Here is a 22,285-nt window from a genome sequence, read left to right as displayed (position 1 = left end):
TGGCCCGCTTTCGTCTATTTTCTGCCTCCCAAGTCCCAGCTGATCGGGAGGAAATGGGGATTTTGCAGTAACCTTCCCTGGGATTGGGGAGGGATGGAGATTTTACAGTATCCTCCTGGAGTGGGGTGGGAATGGAGATTTTACAGTATCCTTCCCCTGCCATGCCCACCAAGCCACACCCACAGACCCGGTAGTAGAAATTTTTGAAACCCATCTCTGGAAAGGACCTATCTGCCCCAGCATGAAGTAGCCAATGGACACTGGGCAGATCTTGTTCTCCCATCTGACTGCTACCAACAAGCACCAAAGCAGGTCAGTTCTGATGCATCCTGAACCTGGCCAGTTGCTTTCAAGTAAGGCGAAACTGCTATTATAGCACCAATACAACTAAGTTGATTTAAGGATGTCTTACGGATTGGCTGGAAGTGAAATAAAGCTGAGAAAAACTATGGTGGAGGGAGGGGAAGTGTTCATACTATAATTCTGATATGGGGAAAGGCCATGAATGAGCAATTCCAAATAATGCACTTTATTCTAAATTCATTGCAGTAGGATAGATGATAAAAAAGTCAGATAAAATAAGGAGTTCAACATGCCCATGTTTAGAATGCTGAACTTTAATCAATGGGTCCTACTTTAATACTCAGCTTGTATTATAGAGCAGCCCAGTTCATCAGAGACCTCTGTGTGTGTGTATCTATTTATTCCTTGTATACTGCTACCTAACTTCATCACTCACCTGATCAGTGTATACATCAGGTGGCACCATCTTAGTGAAGAAATCTGAGCACACCGCTCCTGCCTGAAGATAGTAGTGAAGTGCAGCAGAGTATTGGTTAGTTGCTACATTGGAGATGGAGAAGAAAAAAAAGTTAATGATTTCATCTAGTGGCCATATTCACATGTAACACCAAGCTAAAGATTTTTAACATCAAGATTCGTTAAATAATCCACAATGACCCGATTCATGCATAATGATACAGCTCATCATGCTAACCCCAAGATGCATCATACAACAGCTTAACATTTGTTGTGAATTAGGACGGGGTTTTTTCAAGTTTCTTCGAATCCTACGCTGTCCTCTCTACCAATAATGTTTGAATAGGATGGACAAATTAAGGCAAAATAGCCTGACAAGAGAGAAAAAGAAATAAAGTTTTCAGCTCCGGCCTCAAAGTGACACCATCCTTGCACTAAAATTTTGTGGCATCTGCTCTTTGGAACATCTTCTCTCCCAGAGAGTAGACTGGCCCAATCCTACCAACCTTTCAGAGGGGGCTGAAAATGTAGCTGGGTTCCCAAACATGGGGGTTGGATAGCCAGTTAAGAGTCTGTGAAATGCTTATTTTAACTGTTGCCTGGTGGGGTGTTTTTTTTTACTTTGGCTTGTTATTGCTTTTGTTTTTAGATATTGTTAGCCACCCAGAGTCACTACAGTGAGATAACCAGGCATATATATATATATATAGGCATATATATATAGGCATATATATATATATATATATATATAGGCATATATATATATATATATATATATATATATATATATATATATATATATATGTTTATATATATTTATATATATTTATATATATAAATGGATAGAAACAAGTTTAACTCTACTTACCAAAATAAATATCTGCCTGAGTGATTAGCCAGAAATGATTGTTTGAATTTATAGTGAGTGCATAGTTGACTAGTTCTTTGACGGTGACCGCTACTGCTTCAAAATCTACTGACTGAAAACTGAAATGAGAAAACATAATTATTAGTAAATGTACTTAAAACTATGATGTAGTTAAAATCTGCTTCAATAAAAGCATTTAAATAATTCTTTGTACGCCTCCATGCCCTTTTTAGTGATGTTACACATAAAGGACAGAGTTCTAGACAAAGATCGGCCCCTCCACTGCTACATATATAAACTTCCTTTTCTGTTTTCTATTGGTCATAGGAATGATTGCAATCTAAATGTATCGCTTTATGACAGCCCCACCGATCTCTGTTAATCTGAAATTATCTATTTTATCAAAGAAATTGCTTACTCTCCTTATCAAAATCACCAACCAATATTATGGAGCTCCTTTCTTCTACCTGTTCAGATTCGGCTGTACACCCCTTGCAAACTTTTCATTCTCATTCTCTCATTGGGAATATACACATCAACAGAATGCCATTTTGCTGTTACATGGAATCCAAAATTAAGAGAGCTTCTCTCTTCTCTGAAGTCCTTGATTTTCACCTATGTTCCAATCTTCTGCATCATATGAAGCGCCAGGGAAATCAGGAGATTCAGGCAGTTCAAATGAGGATAAAGATTGCAAGTTTAAGGTCTCTATAAAAATCTGACTTACTAGCACTAAAGGGAAATGAGCAGGAATAAGAGGGCATTCAAGGTGCATTGGACTTAGATCTTTTGCTGGCACGCAGGGACTCAAGACTTATGACACATTTGGCCCCTCCCTTGGGTTCAGCCTGGTCATCTACACATTATGGCTTAAATCAGTCCAGGAGAAGATATTTGCTATTGTCCATGCTTTTTAATTTCTTTGCCTGTCACTGCTAAGTATTTAATTCCAAACATCCTTAACCTGATCTAAGATTTAAACTTTGCTTTACCACTCCTAAGAACTTATTTGTATCTTATGTTCACAAAAAATATAATATTACATAATTTCCCTTTTGAGCCTCTGTTAGAGATGAGGACATGTTGCATGCAGGCTGCATGTTGAGACAGAGAGTGGGCTGGAGTTTTCTTTTCACTTCCTTCCATGCTCTCATGCATCTACATGCCGAAGTATATCCCATTAATCTCACTAGCTCCCAAATTTCATTTTGTGGGAACAAGAACCTGCAGAGCGCTGAATAGTTTCCCTATTCTCAGCTTAAAATCTACACGTTAAAAACAGTCATGTGTTTTATTTTGATCTTAAAACAGCATGCTTCACTGGACTATTCCAAATTTTCCAGCCTGTATCAAGTTTTTTTCTCAAGACAGGAACAACCCTGAATTTGCAGGCAAGTTTTGTTCTAAAGTGTAAACGAAAGAATAGGTTTAATCTAATTTCAAAACAAAGTTCTTGGAATCCAGATACTTTGTTTTGAGCTTGGAGCACTCAAAAAAGGCTGTTTTGAACCATAAAATTCTGCTTAATCACCTTTTCAGCATCAGACCTAATATTGGATGGAAGGTGACCAATGGAGCTTTACATGGGGCTCCGAGCTAAGAAATAACCCGTACAGATCCAAAGAAACAAAAATACATTTCATTGTATTTATAAATGGAGTTGGATAAACGAAGTTCCTTACTTAGGAAAAGATGATGGCCAAATGGAAATATACTCTGCTGTGACATTATTTACAATTAATTCCTAAAAAAAGAAAAGACAGGATAAAATAAGTAAGAGAATTCAGAAAGCAAAGCGGATGATTTATGATAAAAGAGAATACTGCACTTACATGATTGTTATGAAGCTTGACAAACAAGGATAATATTGTTGTCAAAACCAGAGGTTCCTATGAGAACATTGAGAAAACATGAGCTGATATAAAATCACAACCTTTCCCCATGAAATTCAAATTTTCTAGGCAAATTTTTGCCATGCAGGTAGTTCTCATTTAACAACATGTTCAGTGACCATTTTAAGTTATGACGGTGCTGAGTAAGACAACCGGTCCCTATGATTACCATTTGGGACTTTGCCAGCTTCTAACAAAGTCAGTGGGGAAACAAACAGGGGGTTGCAAATTGTGATCACATGATGTTGTGCCTAACAATAGTGTGAAATGCACTTAACAACAGTAACCCAAACTGCACCATAAGTCACATGATGTTGCATTTTGGATGTCACTTAGCAATAGAGTTGCCAGTTCCAATTACTATTGTTAAGTGAGAACTACCTATATTTACTTAAGTTTACAGTGGTTTTATCTTCATGGACTATTAGACTAGTATTAACTACCTTAATTTGCTCCCAAATAATTATAAGTGATCTTAGATACAATACCACGTACAATTTTCTGCGATCCTTTTTATAGAAACTGTTTTAAATCCCTTTTGACATTTCTCAAATCTGCAGACAAGTTACAGTAACTGTATTTTAAAATATTTTGTATTAACTCATTAACACTGAAAATGATATTCTTTTGAAGGCCGTATAATTGATGAAATCACACTTATATCCCAGTCCTTTTGTTATTCCTTTTGTTAATATGTCAAAATTTGTTCTGACAAATGTAATATCAAAATCACTTTCTTAATTAGAATATTTTTGTTTAGCGTCCTTATTAGCAATGGGGTGTTGATAGGATGTAACCAAAAAAATAGGGATGATGTTATGGTGACACACATAGGAAACAGATAAGGCTTTGCTCATATCAGTGTAGTCGCCACTAACTTTTTTGACTATACCCAGCAGGCATCCCTGTTCAGCAGAAACAAGCTATTATGCTTTAACACATTTACAATTTTTAACTCCAAACTCACCCGCAACTTTTTGATGAACGATAATAATTCATTCCTAAAGAGAAAGTGTTTGTTTAATTTACTGACTTACTATTAATTAGATTAGTTTTTAAACTTTTTTTCTAGAAGAGTGAGACAATGTAAAAGATTTTAATACAGATCTGATCAATATTTGGAACTTTAAAAAGAGCAGCAACAACAAAGCATTCCCAGATAGTAAGGTAAAATGGCAAGACCAGACAATATGCATAAAACATACCAAATATTTTTGAAGTATCTTCTTGGTTTCTAAGGAGAATGTTCTTAATGGTAGTTCATGCTTCCATCCTCAACCTAGATTTCAATTTTTCTCTTCTCTTCCAAAAGCAACCACCATTTTGCAGAGTGCTTATTTCACCATGCCTTTATCATTTTTATGTATGTTTGTACTTCAGAAAAATTCTCCAGAGCACGCCTATCTACCTCTCTTATCAGCTGCCTTGTTTTGACTCCAATCTTTTTAGTGCTCATCGCCTGAGTTTGCTATTTGTGGAAAAATTCCACTGTTGCTGGAATTATTCTGTTTACAATGTACAAACAAGATCATTAAATATTATGTAAATATGGTACAAGCTATGTATTTATTTTTGCATATTGCATAGAACTTACCCAGAACAATTTTTCTACTTAGGAGGCTACTTTTATTTTATTCTAAAGAAGCATAATTATAAGTAAATGAGATATTCTTAGGAAATTTAATTACAAGCAAGATCGTTCTATGAGGATCCAGATTGTTGCTGGGGCAATATTCTGACTCTGTAAACCATTTAGAGGAGGCTATAAAGCGGTATATAAGTGCTACTGCTATTAGATATAGAATAATATCATGACTATAACAGCTAGGGATATAAGAAAATTACAGCAGTTTACCTGTACATAATGCCTAATGTTGATTCTCTCTGCTTTATTAAACTCACTCTGCCATCATTCCCTCGTTTGTGTTGGTGGGATACACTGCAGATTTGTACAACAATCTCCCAAAGGTCTGTAGCTGCCCACCTGCCCTCTTTTGGTCCAGGAAGATCTTGACTTGTGGCAGCCAAAAGCTGGCCTAACTAAGCAAAAAAGAAGAGTCTTTGAATGGATAAATGTCATCTGTTCCAGCAATCTATCCCTATTGGAACATACTATTATCCAAGTTAATACTAAAACCATTAGCTAGAAATATGCAGGATATTTCAAAAGAATATCTAGGTCCAGATTATTGTCCAGAAACACCATGCTCATCCTAGCGCAGGTATTTCTAAAATTCAGAAGTTCAAATGTAGTTAAGGGCCTGAATAGAGAGCTTCTAATATTTAAACAAATAGTCTAAAGCTCCCAATGCATCTCAACTATCCAGAATTAATTATAGAATTCTCTGATCTGGCTAATTTTGGACTATTGTATTATTTTTATAAAACTGAAATAATTCAGAGTTTGGACCATGCATATGTATATAAAGGTAAAGGTTTCCCCTGTCCAGTCGTTTCTGACTCTAAGGGGCAGTGCTCATTTCCATTTCTTAGTGGAGGGTTCCCTGATCATGTGGCCAGCATGATTATACGTCGAAGCCAGTGGTGAAATCTAAAATTTGTTACTACGGGTTCTGTGGGTGTGGCTTGGTGGGGGGGGGGAGTATGTGACTGGGTGGGTATGGCCATTTTTTTTTTTTTTACTTTTAAAACCATTTTTTCTACAACCTCTTTGGCGAAGAGGCATTAAAAAAATGCTTTCAAAAGGCTCTGATGATCCCAGCTGAGTTGCCTGATCGACAGAGGCTTTTTTAAAAAGCCTCTGCCGATCAGGCAACTCACCTGGGATCGTCAGAGGCATTTAAAAGAAAAAAAGGGTTTTTTTCTTTTAAAAGCCTTTGACGATCCCTTTGAGGATCATCAGCGGCTTTTTTATTTTACCTTTAAAAGTATTGTTTCTGCCGAAGAGGTTGTAGAAAAAATGCTTTTAAAAGTAAAAAAAGCCCCTGATGATTGTGCGGCTCAGCTGCGCATGGGGGGGGGGGCAGGGATTTTTGCTACCAGTTCTCCGAACCACCCGCCTCCATCGCTACTGGATCAGATGATCCAGTCCGAACCAGGAGCATTTCACCCCTGGTCGAAGCACATGGAACAGTTACTTTCTGTTAAAGAAGTGTAGTTTCTTTTAAGACAGGACTATCAAACTTGCGGCCTGTGAGCCAGATGCATCATATGCTGGCCACGCCGACGCCCGGTTTAGTGAAGGGGGAAAAAGTCCCAATACGTCAAGTGACGCCGCGAGTTTGACACCCATTTTAGGATATCGGTGACAGCCTAGATCTGAATTACCACTGCTCACTTTGGATCGGACTACTGAATACTGCTACTAGGTTACACCTTAACATATACAGCAAGCAAGTTAGAAGACTGTTCAGGATTCTTCAATTTCCTAATCAATACAAAATTATGCCTTACCTTCACATAAGGATTAGACTGTACCAATGAATGTGGAACTTGCATAGTCAAGTACTCATTCTCCTGCCAGTTTAACAAAAAGGCAACACATTCCTCTGCTACAACTTGTCGAAGAGGAATATCTACAATGCATTTTGAAACAGAAACTGATCAGATGGTTTCCTACAGAAATTACATCCTAGAAAGTTGAGAGCAATTAACAAGATTATGAAAACTTCCTTGCTTTTAAGAGAACTCTATGGTCTATGAAATGGGAAATAGGGACGAGGAGTAGAAAAGCGCCAATACAGAATATGTGGGTTAGGGAAGTAACACCAATTATCTTTGTGGCTTATGAGCCATAAACAGGGATATCTAGAATACACAATTCTATGTATGGCTTACCGTCAATCAGCATTAATGTAGCATTAGAACTGGCCAGCAGACAAAAATGTAATTATAAGCACTATAACTACTACTGATAGTAATACAATTGTCATACCTAAAGACTGATCACTCTTAATAGAGCCAGTTTGGTCTAGTGGTTAAGACAACAGGCTAGATATCAGGAGACTGTGAGTTCCAGACCCGTCTTAGGCATGAAAATCAGCTGGGCTAGTCACGCATTCTCAGCCCAACCAATTTCACAGGATTGTTGTTGTGAGGAATAGAAGTTGTACGTTTGCTGCCTTGAGTTATTTATAAAAAAAATAATAAAGGCAGGATATAAACAAATAAAATCTTGCCAAAGATGGAAATCTTGCCATGTACTTAACCTGAAGGTTCTTACCGTGCACCCTCATTTCTAAGTATCCCCGAACTCTGCTGATCAAGTCAGAGGGAGGACGGTCTCCGGAAAGTCCTGCTCCTGCTTCATGGGTATAGATGTCCAGAAGTAGCATTTCATTCAGCATAACTTGGCGCAACTTTGGAGAAAACTCAGTCACAAGTTCAAGGCAAGCAGCAAAAAGTTGCTTGGCATGGACAAAATCCTGCAGCAAAAAGCAATAGATTTTTTTCCCCTGTTGTCGTCTTGTCACATTTACAAACATGATTCGCAATGCTGAGGTATTATAGCAGAAGGCAGGTGCTTGTGGCATTTTACATGTTAAATTTTCTACATTTTAAGTTAAACTACATATTACAGTTCACAGAAATTCAGTTCTAAATTTTTCTTGCATTCAAGAGATACCTGACAAGTCATATGTCTTTCTTAGTATGTGTTGATATATTTTAAAAATGCAAATGAACAACTACAGAACTAAGAAATGAAACATGAGAAAAATAAGAGAAATAAGCAAGTAATCTTTAAAATATATTTAATCTTCTACACTATAGAGACCCATAGTCTGTATATACATGTAATAAAATTAGATTTTTTGCATAAACCATATTTTAATCATAATTCAAAATACTGTTATGGCATTTTAATTACGAGGCAATTTTTCTTTGGGGCCTTTCAGAATACCAATAAGCAATCTTTCTCACCTTAATTGTACTGCAATGCAGTCCTTTTGCCATCAAGATGTAGACCAAATCTCTAGTCAAATTATCTTTGATTCCTAGGATAACATTGCCATACACATTTGGAACTTCCCACTAGAAAAAATATGCATATATTATATATTTACATAATTTTAACTATATATCATTACATTCTTCATCTTTAAATAAAGGAAAGTACCTTATTAGAAACAGTCCAGAAATGGCGTTCAGATGTCATACCATGCAACTCAATTAAAATCTGGCGAATTCTCCAAGGATCCAGTGATAAAATAAGCTGATGCTCCAATTGACCAATATTCACACTTGATGAAGCTGAAAAAAAAAATTATTGCTGAGAAATTTATACCTAAGTGACCATTAACAGTTACGAATGGACAAGATCCATTCAAAAGTTAAGAATAATTTAATCTTTGCATTATATCCAGCTGAAATTAGTGTAATGACACAATTAAATAAAACATTATATTACAGGAATCAGACCTATTAAACTGGATTGATCCAGCTGCCTCAAGGATACCTGGCATAGGAAAAAATGTGAAGCCATTGCAGGATGCGTCCACCACAGTGGTTCCCAAAATATCGCACCAGCATGCTATTGGACAATGATGATGTTGGTCAAGGGGGGAGGGCCACGAAGGCGAAAACATTGTAGTCGTTGTGCAGGAAACCTTAGTTCTAGCCTTGCTTGGTTTGCAACCACTAATCCTAGTAAAAGAACCTATCGCTTCAACCAAATGTAGTCGAGGGTCATTCTTTCCTAGGGTTCTAGCTGGGGCAAGCCTGAAAACGTTACATGACCTCCATCCCAAGTCCAAAACATTTCAATGATTTATATATTGATCCTCCTGTAATAGCAGGGAAAACAAGCAGAAAAGAACAATTTCATTGTTGCAATAACTATAAATTTAGGTGTTCCTCTCAGGTGCTTGCTCACAAGGGAATTGCTATTAATCCGTAAAAGAAGTTAAATAACCTGTAGGCTTATTGATATCCCATACTAAGCTATAAACCTCGTTGTTCTGAAGTACAGACAGATTAACCATGGCCAATAGAAATATGTATAATTGTGTAACTGTTAAAAAAACCATGTCATTGCAACAAGCTGCATTAGCTGACCACAGTAAAAATATTTTTACTGTACTTTACTGTAGTGTACAACTGGGCTACAGACCAGTTGCTCCAACATCTGTAGTCATGAAAACCTTTGAAAGGCTAGTTCTGTACCACTTGAAAACCATCACAGGTCCACTGTTAGACCCCTTGCAATTTGCATACTGAGCAAATAAATCAACAGATGCTGTTAATATGGTTCAGCAACCCAACAAGACAGACACAGACTTCAGAGGATAATTAGAACTGCAAAAAAAAAAAAAAAAAAACAATTGCTATCAAACGGTTTGTGGGGGCAATAAGCTGACTTTGTATAAAATATACAAAAGTATGAAGGCTATTGCTTAACGCATTGTAAGCCGCCCTGAGTCTCCGGAGAAGGGCGGCATATAAAAATAAAAATAAAAAATAAAAAATAAAAAAACCTGCCTTCCACTGAGGACCTGTATACTGCAAGAGTCAAAAAGAAGGCTGTGAAAATATTTACAGACCTCTCACATCCCGGACATAAACTGTTTCAATTCCTACCCTCAAAATGACGCTATAGAGCACTGCACACCAGAACAACTAGACACAAGAACAGTTTTTTCCCAAACAACATCATTCTGCTAATAATAATTCCTTCAACACTGTCAAACTATTTACTAAATCTGCACTATTAATCTTCTCATCGTTCCTATCATCCTTACGATTTATATTGACTGTTTCCTAATATAATTTGATTGCTTATTTGTACCCTATGACTATCATTAAGTGTTGTACCCTATGATTATTGATGAACGTATCTTTTCTTTTATGTACACTGAGAGCATATGCACCAAGACAAATTCCTTGTGTGTCCAATCACACTTGGCCAATAAAAAATTCTTATCTATTCTATTCTATTCTTCCACCAACTAAAAAAAAGTGAATAATTTAAGGGAGTGGGAGAAATTACCTGGAATATCATAAAATGAAGTTATCAGTTTAGTGCCTAAATTGACTCGAAGTGACCTCTTCCTCATCTGATCAATGAGCAGTTTTCGTTCATCATCTTTCAATAAAGCTATGAAGAGCTCATGGGAGGAAATCATGAAGACAAACTGGAGATCTTCCAAACCCAGACACAGATTCCTGCACAGAATTAAGGGCAAATGTTTGTGGAAAAAGAAATGACAACTTCTTTCTTTAGTTTATTGGGTTAATAATACTTAGGAAATTCATCTATCAATGAATTCTTAACACAGATACCTTACAATGAATCACACTTCCAATTCAATCACATCATTTCCTCAGATTATGTTAATGAAAGATGCATGATTGTAGGAAAAGTAGCTGTTTTAATAAGCTACCAATAAGATGCATGTGAGTATATTTTCCCCTTCAAAAACAAAATATCCTCTCTAATTTTCTCTTATGTGGTTCTCTCTTCAGAAGCCATCAGAATTGTTTCACTACCCCTTACCATCCAAAAAAGGGTAAAAACCAAAATAACTGTTCAATTTTTAACACAGTATAAATTCTTATCACACACTTACTTTAGAAAATAAGCCATTTTTCTTTTTGAAGATTCTGATGCATTTTCTACATGTATTGATTTTGAACACACCTAAGAAGTTTAAATATTGAATAATTAAATCTCAAGAAAAATCCAGTAAACTCTTTAGAAAAACAGAGTATGCGGTTTTTTGGAATGGTATATATTCTTTTGAACGTTGTTTATAGCAATATCATTATGTAGTTATCTTTTGAATGAACAAAGTATTTTCTTTATCTAATTTTAGTTACAAATTAGAAAAGCCACATATATAGGCCCTAGAATAGCATAGGGTTAAAAAAACTGCTTATTGTATATGAAGACTCAGAGGAAGGAGAAAAATCTCATTTCACATAATGCAGCCGTATGTTTCTTTCAACTGATAGAATTTTGTTTGTTTACTAGTATAACTTGCTTGAGACATCCCCATCTATTATGTTGATAATCCTCACCCATAAGTAACTAAAATCAGAAGTATAGAAAAAGCCACTTGATAAAATCTTAAAATGAGTTAGAAGCACATAAATAGGCAACATGCCAAGTGAGAGAGATAAAAAAATCTGCCTTAAAAGAAATAGTAGGCTTGTCTTCAGATTTTTAAAGGAACATTAAACATGAATAATGAAATACAGGTACATATATGTGTATATGCGTATATAGTTAAATCTAAAATTGGGAATATTTTTACCTCCAGGAGAAAGTCTATTTTTTCTTTGGTAGGTCTAATAAGCATCTGGGTAAACTGGACGCCAACTGGCCGACCCTGCATCACATCACAAACACTGTTGCATGCACAAACCTTGAAATATACTTCATCAAGAACTTCATCTCTGTGTAAAATAAAAGATAAACCAAGGCAAATTGGTACACAAAAAACTTACACCTAAAAGACCAAGTCAAAATACTGTTTTCATATCCTAGTATAACAACCGACTGTACATATGCAGTACACATACGCAATACATATCATACCACAGGATTAGTAACATTAAAGAAAGCACAGAAAAGGGTAAGAAAAGCAAGCCAAAGAAATTAAGATAAGGAAAAACATAAAAAAGGAAAGAAAAGGGAATTTTAAAAAATTTAAAACTAGTTCACACCAACACCATCTACTGTACTTCTCCCTAACTTTCTATCATTGCAAATTATTTTTCTTTCTCTGGGTTTGAACACCTTCTCTTCTTGAAACTTTTTGCCTCTCTCCTTTTGACTACATCCAGTGACAATTTTCTTGAATCTTTTTCTAGGTCTTGATCCATCACTCTTCCTTTGTATATCTGCACTACGATTCAATATTCATTCATTCTCTATATTTATGTGTATAAATATAAACATTTTGTGTCTGTGTGTGCATATGTGTCTGTGTGTGTGCGTGCGTGCGTGTGTGTGTATACTGGTCACTTACTTTGGTATTTTACATTCAATCAAGTCTCCTTCATTCTTGATTTTATCTCTTCCTCTTTTACCACAACATACTCTTTAAATTACCTATTCATATTGCATCCAAATATACCCAACTTTCATTTCCATATAATGAAGTGGAATGCAGGACACTCTTATCCTCTGCCACTTTTCTCTCTTTTGGCAAACATTTATTCCTTGCAACAGACTGTCTACTATTATTGTCTTTTTACTAACTTCTTAAAATGTGTCCACTTTCTCACCTTTAGTAAATGGTTTTACTACAGTGTACAAATTCATACACTTGCTCTAAGATTTGCCATTTATGAACAACGTGAAGCCATTCACTCCATTTTCCTTGGGAGATAACAATATGAATCTGCATTCAGCAAAAGTTCTTGACAATTGTTTCTAAATACCACTTTCTTGATTGAGAGCACAAGTTTACTAAAATGGTTATTATGCATCACCCAGTATACAATTCAAAATACCAGTAGATACTGATATTTTTCAGCACTTCTCACCATACAAAGTTCTTTCACAGCTATATTCTGGTTTAGGCGTTACTGTTTCAAAGAATTCTCATTTTTGCAGTGATGAGTTTTGTATACTTTCAAATTTGGAAAACGCGTATTAAAACTCACCAAGTATTTTTTTTAAACTTAAGCAGTCTTGGTGGTCAGGCCTTTGTGATATACCATTCCATCTAACAAGCCGAACTGAGACAAAATTATCCAGTTTCAAGTTTATCACTAAGACAAAGTAAGTCAACTCAAAGGCTTGCTCAGAAATCTATCTACTCTGCTAGGCTTGGCAACTAATTAATAGATGAGGGTCAGAGCGGTTCTCTCTTTCAATTTATGCCTTACCCTTGTTGAGCCTTCTGGGAGAGCTGCCTTAACACCGACTGTCTGAACTGAATTGGTAAAGTGAGCATTCGGTTGTCTTCAAGGAAAATCTTCACCAGTTCCTAGAACACAAACACAGGCACTACTTGCATGTTTTAATTCAAAATGCACCTACTTTTTTGTTGTTGTTGTTGCTTTAATTTATATGCCGCCCTTCTCCGGAGACTCAGGGCGGCTTACAATGCGTTAAGCAATAGCCTTCATACTTTTGTATATTTATACAAAGTCAGCTTATTGCCCCCCACAATCTGGGTCCTCATTTTACCTACCTTAGAAAGGATGGAAGGCTGAGTCAACCTTGAGCCTGGTGAGATTTGAACTTGCAGTAATAGCAGTAATTGCAAGCAGCAGATGTTAATAACAGTGCTTTAGTCCACTGTGCTACCAAGGCTCTTATTTCAACTTCATATTTCAACTTCAGCACTGTGAAGCAACATAAAGAGAGTTCATATGGAAACAAAAGCTTTACACCACCAGTTCACTGAGTGGTGTTGAGCTGTCAATGTTGCTTGCCTAATCAACACCACAGATTTGTTTGGAGGATGGCCCACTGTTCTAAGTTCCTTGTAAGAAAGTTGGACCACAAACTGAATCAGTAACAATGACAAAAAACTAATGTTAACCAATCAACAGAAGCTATACTCAACTCTTCAATAATACTTGGGAATGACTTGGGAGGGATGAATAACCTGCCTTCTTTGAATAACACAAGCAAATGGCTAAAGATCTTTCAAATAAAAATGCAGTATCTCTTTCAAGGATCAAGATATATAAACGCTTTTAATAGCTCTGAATTTCTGAACACTTGTCAGTACCTTGTTCCCCTAAAATAAAACATCCCCTGATAATAAGCCCAATTGGGCTTTTGAGCGCATGTGCTAAAATAAGATCCCCCCCCCTGAAAATAAGCCCTTCCCAAAAATATTTAACCACATGCACAGCCAGTCCATGCCATTTCCTTTGGTTAGGGTTAGGGAGACAGAGCTGGAAATCAGCTAAGACGGCAAGAGGAGCCCCGTCTTGCTCCACACACCCCAAAATAATAAGACATCCCCAAAAATAAGGCCAAGCACTTATTTCGGGGTTCAAAAAAATATAACACAGGGTCTTATTTTCGGGGAAACACAGTAGTGATATAATGATGTCTTAATGGCAGCTACAAGAGCATTGCCTTTGCAGGCAGTTTACCTGGTAACTGCCAGATCTTAAGCAGCTATGAATTTGACTGTAGGGAGTTGATGGTTGTGAACTACTATCAGAAGGTGCAAGAACTCCACAAGCTTGACAGTAACCAGCAAGCCTCTTTTCATCTATCATGCAAGGAAGTGATGAGCCAATCTAGAAAATACAATGTTATCAAAGTTGTAAAAATGTAGCAAACACTTCCAACATTTTATTCTTCAAGGCAAACACCTTTAATAGAGGCTTGTTTCTCAAATGCCTATGGAAAAAGGTGTGATAATTTTCCAAGTATCATTACAAGTTTGTTGTCATTATTGTTATTTATTTACCAACCTTCTTCTAAAAGATACCAGGTCAGTTTGCAACATAGTATAACTTTGTGTGTACAACAATTTAAAACATCCTACTATTTAAAAAAAGAAACAAAATCACAATAATGGCAAGATTACTAGGTTGAACAAATGTTCTAATAATTTGAGGATCAACCAGTCTTGTGAAACTATAGGCACTTTCTTGAAAATTGCAATGAAGCTTTTAAGTGGATTTCCATTTTCTGTAAAAACAAAATTCATTTCCTACTTTATTTTAAAACTGGTTACTCACCTCTGAAATCAATTCCTTGGTTCTGAAAAATTTATCTCTGGCATTCCTATATAAATCAAAGTTTGTGGAACCCTGCTGGAAGTAGATGGCCCCTAAATCATAGCATACCTGAAACAGACCCCAAAAAATTATAGCAGACTATTTGAATCCCTATTGGAATCCTCAGAAGAAATTCTAAAGCAACAATTTAATGCGCAGAGACAAAATATTTGCCCTATGTACTATGTTAAAGACGTGCTTTCCTTCTCTTTCCAAACATTTGCAAATAAATCAGCCTTGAAAGAATACAACAATTTTAAAACTGACTATTCTTCACGTTTTCAAAACACTCAAAAGTTACACTATCTTCAATGTCAAGGATGGCTGATGGCACCATGAATTGTTTTAAAATGAATTTCATTTATGAATCCACTCTTAAAAGTAGTCCTCAACTTACAACAATTACAACTGGAATTTTGATTGCTAAATAATGTGGTTGTTAAACAAGTCATTTTTACAACCATTTTTACTATGACTGTTAAATAAATCATGTGGTCCTTAAGTGAATCATACAGTTATTAAACTAATCATATGGTCATTAAGCAAATCTGGCTTCCCCAACTGTAGGGGAAGGGTTTCCTGCCTAAGCAGGGGGTTGGACTAGAAGACCTCCAAGCTCCCTTCCAACTCTGTTATTCTATTCTATTCTAACTGACTTTGATTGTTGGAAGCTGGCTGGGAAGGTCATAAATTTTATTCAGGTGACTGCATGGCTGCAACTACTGTAAATGCAAACTGGTTGCCAAGTGTTCTCTTTATTTATGAATAAAAATTAATTTGTGATCACATGATCGTGGGGGGTGGTGACAGGCATAATTTGATAACAGCTCATAAATCAGTTTTTCCAAAGCTGTCATTAACTTAAAACTATTGTTACACAAACTGTCATTAAGTCGAGGACCACCTGTATATATTAACAACATTTTCAGACAAAACATCAACCTACCTGGCACTGCATTTCCTCGGTGCTAATACTTAGTCCGGCTGTAGAACTCTCTGTCTCTCCATTAACCATACCAGGTTCCATAGCTAGCAGATCTAACGTCCTTATTGTGTGAATGTAAAGGTCCTTGTTTAATTTGAGTGCTCCTTCTAAAACCAGAATGGAATCAGCAGCCTGCTCTTTTAGCTGGAACAACCCAAAGGGATGTAAATGTTTAGTTATTAGCAGCTGTTTTGATTACTTAAGACAAATGCTGTACTTCTTTAATTCTAAGGTGTATATATAAATACACACTAACAAAGGTATATGAGAAAGGTCCTAACTTTAGCACTTTTCCTGTATAATTGAATCAACTAACTTCTAATTGTGGATAACTTAATGAAAAGCCCTTACCACTTTCAAAATGTTATCTGTGACTTCCTTTTCTTGTTGGAATTGATTCATACTAAACAAAAGAGCCAAAAGCAATTGTAAAGTTATTATTCAATGCAATATCAAGTTATTGCGCTATTTAGATTTCCAGTATAATTCATGTGTTCAGCATGCAACAGATACAGTTTGGTGCAATAATTAAGGCATCAGGATAGAAACCAGGAGATGGTGATTTCTAATCCCACTTTAGGCATAAAGGCAGCTGGGTGATTTTGGGCCAGTCACTCTCTTTCAGCCCTAGGAAGAGGCAAAGCAAACCACTTCCAGAATCACTCCAAGAGAACTGCAGTGACTTTCTAGGCTGTGACGAGGGGTCAACACTGATGCAAACCCACAAATGGATACATACATACATACATACATACATACATACATACATACATACATACGAAACAAAATATTTTTCCTTACATTTTTTTGTAATAAACCCCATTTCAAGATTGAAAACTGAATCATTTAAGGTTTAAGCTATTTCAATAATTTTGCCTAAATTGTATTTGTTCTCAGAGATTCAGAATTATTTTACATAAATGTGTCATAGTCAGGGATTTTGTCCTCTTTCCACTAAAAAATCTTTTAATACATACTTTAAAAATATGCTATAAGACTTCAATTGATCAGATAGCCAATTACAAGTATTTAAGTATCGAACAAGTTTAACATATATATTATTTTGTTCACACGCCTCATTGAAAATTGGATCCTGATTTAAGTTTAGGCTGAAACAGATGAACAGACTTACACATTCAACTGAGGTGGACCAGGTTTTGCCAGTCTGACAGGAAAACTGCTATTGACTATGGTTCTGATAGCCCTATTTAAAAAAAAAAAAAGCAAAACTGTTAGCACTTAATAGTGAATTATTGTGATATCGGCATTATTTATTTCAAAAATTAAAGCTAGTGCAAATATGACAGCAAAAGGCTGATTTGCATGTAGCACACTGGAAAAATAAGTCTTCACTGATTCTTCAATCTTCTAGCTGAGATCACATAGAAATAAAACAGGGCTTAACTTCAGTTTATCAATTTTTTAAGTTGTCATTTTTGTGAATCAGGATCTGTAATCAATTGATGTTCTAAACCGGTGATGGCTAACCTTTTCTGGACTGAGAGCCCAAAGTGCGTACCCCCCAAATGCAATGCACGCACCCACCCTGTGCATGCGTCTCATCCCCGGACATATGCATGCCCTCCACGTTTCCCGCATACACGGCAGAGACCTGAAGACCAGCTGGCTGGCAGGAGGTGTGTGCGCATGCATGGCAGAGCTGAACTGGGGCGAGGGCTTGCGTGGCCACAGAGAGGGCTCTGCGTGCCACCTCTGGCACGCATGCTATAGGTTCGCCACCACTGCTCTAAACTATTTCAAAGGAAGAGACATTAGAAATGAGATGGCTTATTCTTTTCACAGCTTATTCTTTTGCCAGGCTAAGAATGATACGCAAACAGAATTATTGATTTATTTGTGTGACAGATAATCAAAAAGAAAAAAAATTCTATCTAGTGTGCACATATCACTTAAAAACCTCACAAGCAGAATAGGATTTATTTGACCTTAACACTTCCTTCTAGTAAAGAGTGTTCAAGAAAAATAAAATCTTACCATCTGTTGTAGAGCAATATAGCCATTGCAGTGGTTGGAGGTAAAGAGGCAAGGTCCATATCAATGTGTTTAGTTCCAGGAGGAACTTTACTGATGCACAACAATTCATTTAATAGCATGTTCAATACAGGGACAGATAAACTAAAAGACAAAAATATAATAACTGAAGGTACATAGATCAGCTCTTAATTTTGTTACAGAATATCACCAAAACAAAAACCATTAAGGTTTCAATGCAGTCTTTTTGCTATTTTTATTGTGCAGCTAACCTGCAAACTGGAAAACAAGAATAGCAAACATCTTTCCCAGCTGTTCTCCTATGGGAGTACAAACTAAATCATAACTTAGTTTCCTGATTATTCATCACAATTACCAATGATTAATATGTCTTGCGATTGAATTTCTAGTTTATGTGCCTTTGAAATGGAAACTTCAAAATACTACTTATTTAGACAATGTGAAAATTTAATACTTTTTACTATGATATAATAATCGGTAAACAATCTTATCCAAGAAGTCAACAGATACCTTTTTTCCAGTACATCCAAATTCCACTTTAAATGTGCTGCAACCTTTAGAGCAAGTAATTTTAAAATGCGGTTTCTCTTATTATCAGGGGGAGGCTGAACTTGATTCTGTTCATTGACTAAAGGTTTGGAAGCCTGCTCCAAAAACTGAACAATTAGTTGGACTGGCGAAGGATCTGCCAAGAAAAAAAAAGTTTAAAATATGCACGGTATATTATGGAGAAGCAAATAAATGAAAAGTAAACAAGCAACTCTTAAAGAAACATATATAGGTATATTTTTTGTCTAAAAGAAAACTTAGTGAAATCATTTATGTCACTGATTTTACTGTGATTTACTAACTATATCATTGTCATATTCAAGCAAAAATATATATTTATTTTTATGTATACTGGTACACATAAAAAACCCAAATACATTATGTGATGTGGACCTTGAAGAAGATTTAAGTCCAGTGCAAGTAAGAATCAGCAAATACCTACTACTGCTTTTATTTCATCATTGGATAAAAGAAAAGAATCCTACAAAAATTAATATGAATCCTAATAAGACCCATATAAAATGTTATCACACTCCTCTATCCTCTGCAATAATTTATGAAAATAGAAGTTTTAGCTCTGAACAACAGCATTATTTACCAGGAGAAGCTTTTTTCAGGTGTTTCTCCAGCAGAGACTCTTCTAGTAGGAATTCAAACCAGGAAGTCTGTGGGGGGGTGCATGGTCGGCTAGATGTGGCTGCCTCCCGATCAACAGCTTCTACACTCATCTTTCTTTCTTGAATTCCTTTGAGCAAACCTTTGGGCCAGGACCTGATTTAGAAGCAAAATGGATTATATCAGCACACAATTGCTTTATGAGATCTAAAAGTTTAATTGCAGATCTTTTCATCCAGATTTGATTTTACAGTCCAAATATAACAAACTGGAATCTCATATCTAGAGAAACTTTTCATCAAATTTACAAATCAGAATTTTTATAAGAAACTGTTGGGAATAGTGGCCCAGCTTTTATAAGACTGCAGCTTCCTTGGTAACTTTTTTTCCATCTTCGTTTTTGGTGAAAGTTAAGAATTAGCACAAGAAAAAAATAGAACAGATTACCTAATCAAAATAAATAAATAAAACAAGCTTAATCATATATTATAAATCTAGACCATATTGCTCCATATTTTCATTTTACTAAAATATTTTTAAAAATTGATAGAGAACATCTTTTGAATCCATATGTGCATACACACGAACTGCTATATTTTCCTCAAGTTATGTTAACAGATTATTTGAAGCCAAAAAAAAGGCCATGGATAGATATCACCAAATAAGAGAGCTGTAACATTAACACAGGGCATCTGATATCCAACTTTTAAAACATTGAGGAGTCCAATAATCACTAATTACGATGAATTAACTTCATTCTTAGATTTATGTTTGTGTGCTGAATCAGTGTTCACTCTGGCAACTGCCTGAATTAGTCCCTGTAATTTTTGTAGTAAGGTTTTCAGAAATGGCTTGCCATTACCTTTTTCCAAAGTTGATAGATTGTATAGCCAAAGGTTACTCAGCTGGCTTCATAACTAAGGGAGTTTAGAGCTCAGAGTCTTCTAGTTTCTACCCTAATGCCTTAACCATTATATTAAAGTGACCCTCCCTAGATGATTAGAAGTGTATTTTACATTTCTTAAAATCTGGATCCATCATTTTTCCAAAATCAGACATTCCAGTTTCTCATTCCCCATATATATTTGCAATATTAAGCTCTATTCCTTTCAGTTTTGTGTAAGATGGGATTGATTGTATTTCAAATACTTTGCCAGTTTTCTTTGACAGGCACTTCAGATATACAAGTACCCAATACATATTTTCTCTTAAGCAAAAGTCAGATTTGACCCATCCAAAAATAAGGTTGTTTTGGAGTCTGGAGGCAGAATTCCAGAAGAAAATAAGATGTGGCAAGGTGTAGAAGAGAAAGAACTACCAATATTCTCCTCCTGAAGTGGAATTTTGAGGGGAAAAAGGTATTTCCAAGTAACAATTGAATCAAAAAGGGAATCTGATTTAGGGATAGCCCTATTCAGGTCGTAATCTGAACTCGTTTTAATATTTATTTTATGTATGTTTTATGTATACAGACGGGAGGTTGAACAACTAGTCTCGTGGTGCGACCAGAACAATCTGGAACTCAACACACTCAAAACCATAGAAATGGTGGTAGACTTTAGGAGAAACCCTTCCATACTTCCACCTCTTACAATACTAGACAACACAGTATCAACAGTAGAGACCTTCAAATTTCTAGGTTCTACCATATCGCAAGATCTAAAATGGACAGCTAACATCAAAAACATCATTAAAAAAGCACAACAAAGAATGTTCTTTCTGCGCCAACTCAGAAAGCTCAAACTGCCCAAGGAGCTGCTGATTAAGTTCTACAGAGGAATTATTGAGTCTGTCATCTGCACCTCTATAACTGTCTGGTTTGGTTCTGCAACCCAACAAGACAGACACAGACTTCAGAGGATAATTAGAACTGCAGAAAAAACAATTGCTACCAACCTGTCTTCCATTGAGGACCTGTATACTGCATGAGTCAAAAACAGGGCTGTGAAAATATTTACAGACCCCTCGCATCCTGGACAAAAACTGTTTCAACTCCTACCCTCAAAACGACGCTATAGAGCACTGCACACCAGAACAACTAGACACAAGAACAGTTTTTTCCCGAACGCCATCACTCTGCTAAACAAATAATTCCCTCAACACTGTCAAACTATTCACTAAGGCTGCATTACTATTAAACGTCTCACCGTTCCTATCCCCCATCTCCTTCCACTTATGACTGCATGACTGTAACTTTGTTGCTTGTATTCTCATGATTTATATTGATATTGTTTCCTAGCATGATTTGATTGCTTATTTGTACCCTATGACTATCATTAAGTGTTGTACCCTATGATTATTGATGAATAAATTGAAAATAATAATTTTATGTACTCTGAGAGTGTATGCACCAAAGGCAAATTCCTTGTGTGTCCAATCATACTTGGCCAATAAAGAATTCTATTCTATTCTAATTTATGTTACTGTATTTTCCTATCAATTTGAACATAGCATATCAATTACGTCTTCCGGAGTGCTGAAATGCTTAAATTTACTCTTAGGTGTTCAATTGGACCTTGTTGACTGTTGCATCCCCAGATAAAGCCGGGCATGGGAATTCTGGGAGTTGTAGTCCAAACACCTGGACTTAACCTGGCCAAGTGTGAAAAACATTCATTGAAACACACGAAATGCCCCGCCCTTTCAGAGCCGCGCCCTGCCCCACCAGAAGACCACTCGTGATTGCCCCTGCTTCTCCTCGTTTATGTGAAACCATCTGCCTCGTTATGCATCTAGTTCGCCTACTCAAACACACAAAACAATTGAGAAAAGTCACTTTTCCCCACCCCCCTCTCACCTTTTCTGCACCTCGATCCTCTCGCACCCCACCACCACCTGCGGGCGCCCTGCCTCCCATCAACCAAAATGGACGGCACCTTCCCTGCTTTCCCCTTCCACTCCTACCTTCCTGGCTTCCGATAGGGGAATAGACAGCCAGGGCAGTTT

The 22,285-nt window shown here is 36.3% G+C and overlaps 1 protein-coding gene across 3 annotated transcripts in view; it reads right to left on the bottom strand.

Moving 5' to 3' along the window:
• Positions 1–22,285, bottom strand: part of INTS8 (integrator complex subunit 8) — a 24,109-nt gene extending 1,824 nt beyond the window's left edge. Inside the window, exons 1-23 of one of the 3 annotated variants that reach the window (XM_060681897.2) lie at positions 22,137–22,285; positions 19,323–19,495; positions 18,686–18,860; positions 18,158–18,298; positions 17,295–17,366; positions 16,514–16,565; positions 16,124–16,306; positions 15,139–15,246; positions 14,542–14,691; positions 13,315–13,415; positions 11,733–11,874; positions 11,046–11,116; positions 10,466–10,641; positions 8,597–8,730; positions 8,401–8,511; positions 7,703–7,904; positions 6,934–7,055; positions 5,375–5,559; positions 4,487–4,520; positions 3,460–3,516; positions 3,310–3,371; positions 1,628–1,746; positions 740–843 (exon numbers count right to left, since the gene is read on the bottom strand). In XM_060681897.2, the coding sequence (XP_060537880.1) occupies positions 740–843; positions 1,628–1,746; positions 3,310–3,371; positions 3,460–3,516; positions 4,487–4,520; positions 5,375–5,559; positions 6,934–7,055; positions 7,703–7,904; positions 8,401–8,511; positions 8,597–8,730; positions 10,466–10,641; positions 11,046–11,116; positions 11,733–11,874; positions 13,315–13,415; positions 14,542–14,691; positions 15,139–15,246; positions 16,124–16,306; positions 16,514–16,565; positions 17,295–17,366; positions 18,158–18,298; positions 18,686–18,860; positions 19,323–19,452 (2,631 nt within the window). In that variant the 5' untranslated portion in view covers positions 19,453–19,495; positions 22,137–22,285. The remainder of the gene's footprint in view (positions 1–739; positions 844–1,627; positions 1,747–3,309; positions 3,372–3,459; positions 3,517–4,486; positions 4,521–5,374; positions 5,560–6,933; positions 7,056–7,702; positions 7,905–8,400; positions 8,512–8,596; positions 8,731–10,465; positions 10,642–11,045; positions 11,117–11,732; positions 11,875–13,314; positions 13,416–14,541; positions 14,692–15,138; positions 15,247–16,123; positions 16,307–16,513; positions 16,566–17,294; positions 17,367–18,157; positions 18,299–18,685; positions 18,861–19,322; positions 19,496–22,136) is intronic. The other 2 variants (XM_087891362.1, XM_087891361.1) reach the window with 2 other exon arrangements.

This window comes from Pantherophis guttatus, chromosome 3 (genome assembly GCF_059756535.1).
Source record: "Pantherophis guttatus breed Tessera chromosome 3, ASM5975653v1, whole genome shotgun sequence".
Lineage (NCBI taxonomy): Eukaryota > Metazoa > Chordata > Lepidosauria > Squamata > Colubridae > Pantherophis > Pantherophis guttatus.
The sequence above is the reverse complement of the archived record's forward strand: the minus strand, read 5'-3'. Positions and strand labels throughout refer to the sequence as shown.